This window comes from Oncorhynchus nerka, linkage group LG12 (genome assembly GCF_034236695.1).
Source record: "Oncorhynchus nerka isolate Pitt River linkage group LG12, Oner_Uvic_2.0, whole genome shotgun sequence".
NCBI classification, from domain to species: Eukaryota; Metazoa; Chordata; class Actinopteri; order Salmoniformes; family Salmonidae; genus Oncorhynchus; species Oncorhynchus nerka.
The window spans coordinates 19,938,429-19,948,646 of record NC_088407.1 but is presented as its reverse complement, the minus strand read 5'-3'; the positions used below and the strand labels follow the sequence as shown (position 1 = coordinate 19,948,646).

At 43.1% G+C, this 10,218-nt stretch overlaps 2 protein-coding genes across 2 annotated transcripts; both read right to left on the bottom strand.

Moving 5' to 3' along the window:
* Positions 1-1,826: 1,826 nt before the first annotated feature.
* LOC135574277 (mucin-2-like) lies at positions 1,827-3,538 on the bottom strand (the record flags this gene model as incomplete). The annotated part of the gene is made up of 2 exons (XM_065025348.1): positions 1,827-2,938; positions 3,439-3,538. Coding segments are annotated over 2 exons (1,212 nt in total), but the record flags the coding sequence as incomplete, so codon positions are not given.
* Positions 3,539-5,424: 1,886 nt separating this feature from the next.
* LOC135574280 (salivary glue protein Sgs-3-like) lies at positions 5,425-10,218 on the bottom strand (the record flags this gene model as incomplete). Its single annotated transcript, XM_065025351.1, has 3 exons — positions 5,425-5,647; positions 8,474-8,728; positions 9,527-10,218. Coding segments are annotated over 3 exons (1,170 nt in total), but the record flags the coding sequence as incomplete, so codon positions are not given.

Below are 10,218 nucleotides of genomic sequence, written 5' to 3'. Positions count from 1 at the left end.
TGTTGTAGGAGCAGTAGTTGTTGTAGGAGCAGTAGTTGTTGTAGGAGCAGTAGTTGTTGTAGGAGCAGTAGTTGTTGTAGGAGCAGTAGTTGTTGTAGGATCAGCAGTAGTTGTCATAGTATCAGCAGTAGTTGTTGTAGGAGCAGTAGTTGTTGTAGTATCAGCAGTAGTTGTTGTAGGAGCAGGAGTTGTTAGTATCAGCAGTAGTTGTTGTAGGAGCAGTAGTTGTTGTAGGAGCAGGAGTTGACGTAGTATCAGCAGTAGTTGTTGTAGCAGGAGTTGACTTAGTATCAGGAGTAGTTGTTGTTGCGGAGCAGTAGTTGTTGTAGGAGCAGAGTTGACATAGTATCAGCAGTAGTTGTTGTAGGAGCAGTAGTTGTTGTAGGAGCAGGAGTTGACGTAGTATCAGCAGTAGTTGTTGTAGGAGCAGTAGTTGTCATAGTATCAGCAGTAGTTGTTGTAGGAGCAGTAGTTGTTGTAGGAGCAGTAGTTGAGTTGTATCAGCAGTAGTTGTTGTAGGAGCAGTAGTTGTTGTAGGAGCAGGAGTTGTTGTAGGAGCAGGAGTTGACATAGTATCAGCAGTAGTTGTTGTAGGAGCAGTAGTTGACGTAGTATCAGCAGTAGTTGTTGTAGGAGCAGTAGTTGTTGTAGGAGCAGGAGTTGACGTAGTATCAGCAGTAGTTGTTGTAGGAGCAGTAGTTGTTGTAGGAGCAGGAGTTGACGTAGTATCAGCAGTAGTTGTTGTAGGAGCAGTAGTTGTTGTAGGAGCAGTAGTTGACGTAGTATCAGCAGTAGTTGTTGTAGGAGCAGGAGTTGACGTAGTATCAGCAGTAGTTGTTGTAGGAGCAGTAGTTGTTGTAGGAGCAGTAGTTGACGTAGTATCAGCAGTAGTTGTTGTAGGAGCAGTAGTTGTCATAGTATCAGCAGTAGTTGTTGTAGGAGCAGTAGTTGTCATAGTATCAGCAGTAGTTGTTGTAGGAGCAGTAGTTGTTGTAGGAGCAGGAGTTGTTGTAGGAGCAGTAGTTGACGTAGTATCAGCAGTAGTTGTTGTAGGAGCAGTAGTTGACGTAGTATCAGCAGTAGTTGTTGTAGGAGCAGTAGTTGTTGTAGGAGCAGGAGTTGACGTAGTATCAGCAGTAGTTGTTGTAGGAGCAGTAGTTGTTGTAGGAGCAGGAGTTGACGTAGTATCAGCAGTAGTTGTTGTAGGAGCAGTAGTTGTTGTAGGAGCAGTAGTTGACGTAGTATCAGCAGTAGTTGTTGTAGGAGCAGGAGTTGACGTAGTATCAGCAGTAGTTGTTGTAGGAGCAGTAGTTGTTGTAGGAGCAGTAGTTGTATCAGCAGTAGTTGTTGTAGGAGCAGTAGTTGTCATAGTATCAGCAGTAGTTGTTGTAGGAGCAGTAGTTGTCATAGTATCAGCAGTAGTTGTTGTAGGAGCAGTAGTTGTTGTAGGAGCAGGAGTTGTTGTAGGAGCAGTAGTTGACGTAGTATCAGCAGTAGTTGTTGTAGGAGCAGTAGTTGACGTAGTATCAGCAGTAGTTGTTGTAGGAGCAGTAGTTGACATAGTATCAGCAGTAGTTGTTGTAGGAGCAGTAGTTGTCATAGTATCAGCAGTAGTTGTTGTAGGAGCAGTAGTTGACGTAGTATCAGCAGTAGTTGTTGTAGGAGCAGTAGTTGTTGTAGTATCAGCAGTAGTTGTTGTAGGAGCAGTAGTTGTTAGTATCAGCAGTAGTTGTTGTAGGAGCAGTAGTTGACGTAGTATCAGCAGTAGTTGTTGTAGGAGCAGTAGTTGTTGTAGGAGCAGTAGTTGTCATAGTATCAGCAGTAGTTGTTGTAGGAGCAGTAGTTGTTGTAGGAGCAGTAGTTGACGTAGTATCAGCAGTAGTTGTTGTAGTATCAGCAGTAGTTGTTGTAGGAGCAGTAGTTGTCATAGGAGCAGTAGTTGTTGTAGGAGCAGTAGTTGTTGTAGGAGCAGTAGTTGTTGTAGGAGCAGTAGTTGTTGTAGGAGCAGTAGTTGTCATAGTATCAGCAGTAGTTGTTGTAGGAGCAGTAGTTGTCATAGTATCAGCAGTAGTTGTTGTAGGAGCAGTAGTTGTCATAGTATCAGCAGTAGTTGTTGTAGGAGCAGGAGTTGTCGTAGTATCAGCAGTAGTTGTTGTAGGAGCAGTAGTTGTTGTAGGAGCAGGAGTTGACGTAGTATCAGCAGTAGTTGTTGTAGGAGCAGTAGTTGTTGTAGGAGCAGTAGTTGTTGTAGGAGCAGGAGTTGACGTAGTATCAGCAGTAGTTGTTGTAGGAGCAGTAGTTGTTGTAGGAGCAGTAGTTGACATAGTATCAGCAGTAGTTGTTGTAGGAGCAGTAGTTGATGTAGGAGCAGTAGTTGTTGTAGGAGCAGGAGTTGACGTAGTATCAGCAGTAGTTGTTGTAGGAGCAGTAGTTGTTGTAGGAGCAGGAGTTGACGTAGTATCAGCAGTAGTTGTTGTAGGAGCAGTAGTTGTTGTAGGAGCAGTAGTTGACGTAGTATCAGCAGTAGTTGTTGTAGGAGCAGGAGTTGACGTAGTATCAGCAGTAGTTGTTGTAGGAGCAGTAGTTGTCATAGTATCAGCAGTAGTTGTTGTAGGAGCAGTAGTTGTCATAGTATCAGCAGTAGTTGTTGTAGGAGCAGTAGTTGTTGTAGGAGCAGGAGTTGTTGTAGGAGCAGGAGTTGACGTAGTATCAGCAGTAGTTGTTGTAGGAACAGTAGTTGTTGTAGGAGCAGTAGTTGACGTAGTATCAGCAGTAGTTGTTGTAGGAGCAGTAGTTGTTGTAGGAGCAGTAGTTGACGTAGTATCAGCAGTAGTTGTTGTAGGAGCAGTAGTTGTCGTAGTATCAGCAGTAGTTGTTGTAGGAGCAGTAGTTGACATAGTATCAGCAGTAGTTGTTGTAGGAGCAGTAGTTGTTGTAGGAGCAGTAGTTGACGTAGTATCAGCAGTAGTTGTTGTAGGAGCAGGAGTTGACTTGTATCAGGAGTAGTTGTTGTTGAGCAGTAGTTGTTGTAGGAGCAGAGTTGACATAGTTCAGCAGTAGTTGTTGTAGGAGCAGGAGTTGTCGTAGTAACAGCAGTAGTTGTTGTAGGAGCAGTAGTTGTCATAGTATCAGAAGTAGTTGTTGTAGGAGCAGTAGTTGTTGTAGGAGCAGGAGTTGACGTAGTATCAGCAGTAGTTGTTGTAGGAGCAGTAGTTGTTGTAGGAGCAGGAGTTGTTGTAGGAGCAGGAGTTGACATAGTATCAGCAGTAGTTGTTGTAGGAGCAGTAGTTGACGTAGTATCAGCAGTAGTTGTTGTAGGAGCAGTAGTTGTTGTAGGAGCAGGAGTTGACGTAGTATCAGCAGTAGTTGTTGTAGGAGCAGTAGTTGTTGTAGGAGCAGGAGTTGACGTAGTATCAGCAGTAGTTGTTGTAGGAGCAGTAGTTGTTGTAGGAGCAGTAGTTGACGTAGTATCAGCAGTAGTTGTTGTAGGAGCAGGAGTTGTCGTAGTATCAGCAGTAGTTGTTGTAGGAGCAGTAGTTGTTGTAGGAGCAGTAGTTGACATAGTATCAGCAGTAGTTGTTGTAGGAGCAGTAGTTGTTGTAGTATCAGCAGTAGTTGTTGTAGGAGCAGTAGTTGTTAGTATCAGCAGTAGTTGTTGTAGGAGCAGTAGTTGTTGTAGGAGCAGTAGTTGTTAGTATCAGCAGTAGTTGTTGTAGGAGCAGTAGTTGTTGTAGTATCAGCAGTAGTTGTTGTAGGAGCAGTAGTTGACGTAGTATCAGCAGTTTGTTGTAGGAGCAGTAGTTGACATAGTATCAGCAGTAGTTGTTGTAGGAGCAGTAGTTGACGTAGTATCAGCAGTAGTTGTTGTAGGAGCAGTAGTTGACGTAGTATCAGCAGTAGTTGTTGTAGGAGCAGTAGTTGTTGTAGGAGCAGTAGTTGTCATAGTATCAGCAGTAGTTGTTGTAGGAGCAGTAGTTGTTGTAGGAGCAGTAGTTGACGTAGTATCAGCAGTAGTTGTTGTAGTATCAGCAGTAGTTGTTGTAGGAGCAGTAGTTGTCATAGTATCAGCAGTAGTTGTTGTAGGAGCAGTAGTTGTTGTAGGAGCAGTAGTTGTTGTATCAGCAGTAGTTGTTGTAGGAGCAGTAGTTGTTGTAGGAGCAGTTTGTCATAGTATCAGCAGTAGTTGTTGTAGGAGCAGTAGTTGTCATAGTATCAGCAGTAGTTGTTGTAGGAGCAGTAGTTGACATAGTATCAGCAGTAGTTGTTGTAGGAGCAGTAGTTGTTGTATCAGCAGTAGTTGTTGTAGGAGCAGTAGTTGTTGTAGGAGCAGTAGTTGACATAGTATCAGCAGTAGTTGTTGTAGGAGCAGGAGTTGTTGACTTGTAGTAGTAGTTGTTGTAGGAGCAGTAGTTGTTGTAGGAGCAGTAGTTGACGTAGTATCAGCAGTAGTTGTTGTAGGAGCAGTAGTTGTTAGTATCAGCAGTAGTTGTTGTAGGAGCAGGAGTTGAGTAGTATCAGCAGTAGTTGTTGTAGGAGCAGTAGTTGTTGTAGTATCAGCAGTAGTTGTTGTAGGAGCAGTAGTTGTTGTATCAGCAGTAGTTGTTGTAGGAGCAGTAGTTGTTGTAGGAGCAGTAGTTGTTGTATCAGCAGTAGTTGTTGTAGGAGCAGTAGTTGTTGTAGGAGCAGGAGTTGTTGTAGGAGCAGTAGTTGTTAGTATCAGCAGTAGTTGTTGTAGGAGCAGTAGTTGTTGTATCAGCAGTAGTTGTTGTAGGAGCAGTAGTTGTTGTAGGAGCAGGAGTTGACGTAGTATCAGCAGTAGTTGTTGTAGGAGCAGTAGTTGTTGTAGGAGCAGGAGTTGACGTAGTATCAGCAGTAGTTGTTGTAGGAGCAGTAGTTGTTGTAGGAGCAGTAGTTGACGTAGTATCAGCAGTAGTTGTTGTAGGAGCAGGAGTTGACGTAGTATCAGCAGTAGTTGTTGTAGGAGCAGTAGTTGTTGTAGGAGCAGTAGTTGACGTAGTATCAGCAGTAGTTGTTGTAGGAGCAGTAGTTGTCATAGTATCAGCAGTAGTTGTTGTAGGAGCAGTAGTTGTTGTATCAGCAGTAGTTGTTGTAGGAGCAGTAGTTGTTGTAGGAGCAGTAGTTGACATAGTATCAGCAGTAGTTGTTGTAGGAGCAGTAGTTGTTGTAGTATCAGCAGTAGTTGTTGTAGGAGCAGTAGTTGTTGTATCAGCAGTAGTTGTTGTAGGAGCAGTAGTTGACATAGTATCAGCAGTAGTTGTTGTAGGAGCAGTAGTTGTTAGTATCAGCAGTAGTTGTTGTAGGAGCAGTTGTTGTAGGAGCAGTAGTTGACGTAGTATCAGCAGTAGTTGTTGTAGGAGCAGTAGTTGTTGTAGGAGCAGTAGTTGTCATAGTATCAGCAGTAGTTGTTGTAGGAGCAGTAGTTGTTGTAGGAGCAGTAGTTGACGTAGTATCAGCAGTAGTTGTTGTAGTATCAGCAGTAGTTGTTGTAGGAGCAGTAGTTGTCATAGTATCAGCAGTAGTTGTTGTAGGAGCAGTAGTTGTTGTAGGAGCAGTAGTTGTTGTAGGAGTTGTAGGAGCAGTAGTTGTTGTATCAGCAGTAGTTGTTGTAGGAGCAGTAGTTGTTGTATCAGCAGTAGTTGTTGTAGGAGCAGTAGTTGTCAGTATCAGCAGTAGTTGTTGTAGGAGCAGTAGTTGTTAGTATCAGCAGTAGTTGTTGTAGGAGCAGTAGTTGTTAGTATCAGCAGTAGTTGTTGTAGGAGCAGTAGTTGTTGTAGGAGCAGGAGTTGACATAGTATCAGCAGTAGTTGTTGTAGGAGCAGGAGTTGACTTAGTATCAGGAGTAGTTGTTGTAGGAGCAGTAGTTGTTGTAGGAGCAGTAGTTGTTGTAGTATCAGCAGTAGTTGTTGTAGGAGCAGTAGTTGACATAGTATCAGCAGTAGTTGTTGTAGGAGCAGTAGTTGACGTAGTATCAGCAGTAGTTGTTGTAGGAGCAGTAGTTGACGTAGTATCAGCAGTAGTTGTTGTAGGAGCAGTAGTTGTTGTAGGAGCAGTAGTTGTCATAGTATCAGCAGTAGTTGTTGTAGGAGCAGTAGTTGTTGTAGGAGCAGTAGTTGACGTAGTATCAGCAGTAGTTGTTGTAGTATCAGCAGTAGTTGTTGTAGGAGCAGTAGTTGTCATAGTATCAGCAGTAGTTGTTGTAGGAGCAGTAGTTGTCATAGTATCAGCAGTAGTTGTTGTAGGAGCAGTAGTTGTTGTAGGAGCAGTAGTTGTTGTAGGAGCAGTAGTTGTCATAGTATCAGCAGTAGTTGTTGTAGGAGCAGTAGTTGTCATAGTATCAGCAGTAGTTGTTGTAGGAGCAGTAGTTGACATAGTATCAGCAGTAGTTGTTGTAGGAGCAGGAGTTGTCATAGTATCAGAAGTAGTTGTTGTAGGAGCAGGAGTTGACTTAGTATCAGCAGTAGTTGTTGTAGTTGCAGTAGTTGTTGTAGGAGCAGTAGTTGTTGTAGGAGCAGTAGTTGTTGTAGGAGCAGTAGTTGACGTAGTATCAGCAGTAGTTGTTGTAGGAGCAGTAGTTGTTAGTATCAGCAGTAGTTGTTGTAGGAGCAGTTTGTTGTAGGAGCAGTAGTTGTCATAGTATCAGCAGTAGTTGTTGTAGGAGCAGTAGTTGTTGTATCAGCAGTAGTTGTTGTAGGAGCAGTAGTTGTTGTAGTATCAGCAGTAGTTGTTGTAGGAGCAGTAGTTGTTGTATCAGCAGTAGTTGTTGTAGTAGTTGTTGTAGGAGCAGGAGTTGACATAGTATCAGCAGTAGTTGTTGTAGGAGCAGTAGTTGACGTAGTATCAGCAGTAGTTGTTGTAGGAGCAGTAGTTGTTGTAGGAGCAGTAGTTGACATAGTATCAGCAGTAGTTGTTGTAGGAGCAGTAGTTGTTGTAGGAGCAGGAGTAGTTGTAGTAGGAGCAGTAGTTGTTGTAGGAGCAGTAGTTGTTGTAGGAGCAGTAGTTGACGTAGTATCAGCAGTAGTTGTTGTAGGAGCAGTAGTTGTTGTAGGAGCAGTAGTTGACGTAGTATCAGCAGTAGTTGTTGTAGGAGCAGTAGTTGTTGTAGGAGCAGTAGTTGTCATAGTATCAGCAGTAGTTGTTGTAGGAGCAGTAGTTGTCATAGTATCAGCAGTAGTTGTTGTAGGAGCAGTAGTTGTAGTATCAGCAGTAGTTGTTGTAGGATCAGCAGTAGTTGTTGTAGGAGCAGGAGTTGTTGTAGGAGCAGGAGTTGAGTAGTATCAGCAGTAGTTGTTGTAGGAGCAGTAGTTGACGTTATCAGTAGTTGTTGTAGGAGCAGTAGTTGTTGTAGGAGCAGTAGTTGACGTAGTATCAGCAGTAGTTGTTGTAGGAGCAGTAGTTGTTAGTATCAGCAGTAGTTGTTGTAGGAGCAGTAGTTGTTAGTATCAGCAGTAGTTGTTGTAGGAGCAGTAGTTGTTGTAGGAGCAGTAGTTGACGTAGTATCAGCAGTAGTTGTTGTAGGAGCAGTAGTTGTTGTTGGATCAGTGTTGTTGTTGGAGCAGTAGTTGTTGTATCAGCAGTAGTTGTTGTATCAGCAGTAGTTGTTGTAGGAGCAGTAGTTGTTGTAGTAACAGCAGTAGTTGTTGTAGGAGCAGTAGTTGTCATAGTATCAGCAGTAGTTGTTGTAGGAGCAGTAGTTGTTGTAGGAGCAGGAGTTGACATAGTATCAGCAGTAGTTGTTGTAGGAGCAGTAGTTGTTGTAGGAGCAGGAGTTGTTGTAGGAGCAGGAGTTGACATAGTATCAGCAGTAGTTGTTGTAGGAGCAGTAGTTGACGTAGTATCAGCAGTAGTTGTTGTAGGAGCAGTAGTTGTTGTAGGAGCAGGAGTTGACGTAGTATCAGCAGTAGTTGTTGTAGGAGCAGTAGTTGTTGTAGGAGCAGGAGTTGACGTAGTATCAGCAGTAGTTGTTGTAGGAGCAGTAGTTGTTGTAGGAGCAGTAGTTGACGTAGTATCAGCAGTAGTTGTTGTAGGAGCAGGAGTTGACGTAGTATCAGCAGTAGTTGTTGTAGGAGCAGTAGTTGTTGTAGGAGCAGTAGTTGACGTAGTATCAGCAGTAGTTGTTGTAGGAGCAGTAGTTGTCATAGTATCAGCAGTAGTTGTTGTAGGAGCAGTAGTTGTCATAGTATCAGCAGTAGTTGTTGTAGGAGCAGTAGTTGTTGTAGGAGCAGTAGTTGACATAGTATCAGCAGTAGTTGTTGTAGGAGCAGTAGTTGTCATAGTATCAGAAGTAGTTGTTGTAGGAGCAGTAGTTGTTGTAGGAGCAGTAGTTGTTGTAGGAGCAGTAGTTGACATAGTATCAGCAGTAGTTGTTGTAGGAGCAGGAGTTGACGTAGTATCAGCAGTAGTTGTTGTAGGAGCAGTAGTTGACGTAGTATCAGCAGTAGTTGTTGTAGGAGCAGTAGTTGTTGTAGGAGCAGTAGTTGTCATAGTATCAGCAGTAGTTGTTGTAGGAGCAGTAGTTGTTGTAGGAGCAGTAGTTGTCGTAGTATCAGCAGTAGTTGTTGTAGTATCAGCAGTAGTTGTTGTAGGAGCAGTAGTTGTCATAGTATCAGCAGTAGTTGTTGTAGGAGCAGTAGTTGTTGTAGGAGCAGTAGTTGTTGTAGGAGCAGTAGTTGTTGTAGGAGCAGTAGTTGTTGTAGGAGCAGTAGTTGTCATAGTATCAGCAGTAGTTGTTGTAGGAGCAGTAGTTGTCATAGTATCAGCAGTAGTTGTTGTAGGAGCAGTAGTTGACATAGTATCAGCAGTAGTTGTTGTAGGAGCAGTAGTTGTCATAGTATCAGCAGTAGTTGTTGTAGGAGCAGTAGTTGTTGTAGGAGCAGGAGTTGTCGTAGTATCAGCAGTAGTTGTTGTAGGAGCAGGAGTTGACTTAGTATCAGGAGTAGTTGTTGTTGCGGTAGTTGTTGTAGGAGCAAGAGTTGACATAGTATCAGCAGTAGTTGTTGTAGGAGCAGTAGTTGACATAGTATCAGCAGTAGTTGTTGTAGGAGCAGGAGTTGACGTAGTATCAGCAGTAGTTGTTGTAGGAGCAGTAGTTGGTTAACAGTCAGTAGTTGTTGTAGGAGCAGTAGTTGTCATAGTATCAGAAGTAGTTGTTGTAGGAGCAGTAGTTGTTGTAGGAGCAGGAGTTGACGTAGTATCAGCAGTAGTTGTTGTAGGAGCAGTAGTTGTTGTAGGAGCAGGAGTTGTTGTAGGAGCAGGAGTTGACATAGTATCAGCAGTAGTTGTTGTAGGAGCAGTAGTTGACGTAGTATCAGCAGTAGTTGTTGTAGGAGCAGTAGTTGTTGTAGGAGCAGGAGTTGACGTAGTATCAGCAGTAGTTGTTGTAGGAGCAGTAGTTGTTGTAGGAGCAGGAGTTGACGTAGTATCAGCAGTAGTTGTTGTAGGAGCAGTAGTTGTTGTAGGAGCAGTAGTTGACGTAGTATCAGCAGTAGTTGTTGTAGGAGCAGTAGTTGACGTAGTATCAGCAGTAGTTGTTGTAGGAGCAGTAGTTGTTGTAGGAGCAGTAGTTGTAGTATCAGCAGTAGTTGTTGTAGGAGCAGTAGTTGTCATAGTATCAGCAGTAGTTGTTGTAGGAGCAGTAGTTGTCATAGTATCAGCAGTAGTTGTTGTAGGAGCAGTAGTTGTTGTAGGAGCAGTAGTTGACATAGTATCAGCAGTAGTTGTTGTAGGAGCAGTAGTTGTCATAGTATCAGAAGTAGTTGTTGTAGGAGCAGTAGTTGACGTAGTATCAGCAGTAGTTGTTGTAGGAGCAGTAGTTGACATAGTATCAGCAGTAGTTGTTGTAGGAGCAGGAGTTGACGTAGTATCAGCAGTAGTTGTTGTAGGAGCAGTAGTTGACGTAGTATCAGCAGTAGTTGTTGTAGGAGCAGTAGTTGTTGTAGGAGCAGTAGTTGTCATAGTATCAGCAGTAGTTGTTGTAGGAGCAGTAGTTGTTGTAGGAGCAGTAGTTGACGTAGTATCAGCAGTAGTTGTTGTAGTATCAGCAGTAGTTGTTGTAGGAGCAGTAGTTGTCATAGTATCAGCAGTAGTTGTTGTAGGAGCAGTAGTTGTTGTAGGAGCAGTAGTTGTTGTAGTATCAGCAGTAGTTGTTGTAGGAGCAGTAGTTGTTGTAGGAGCAGTAGTTGTTGTATCAGCAGTAGTTGT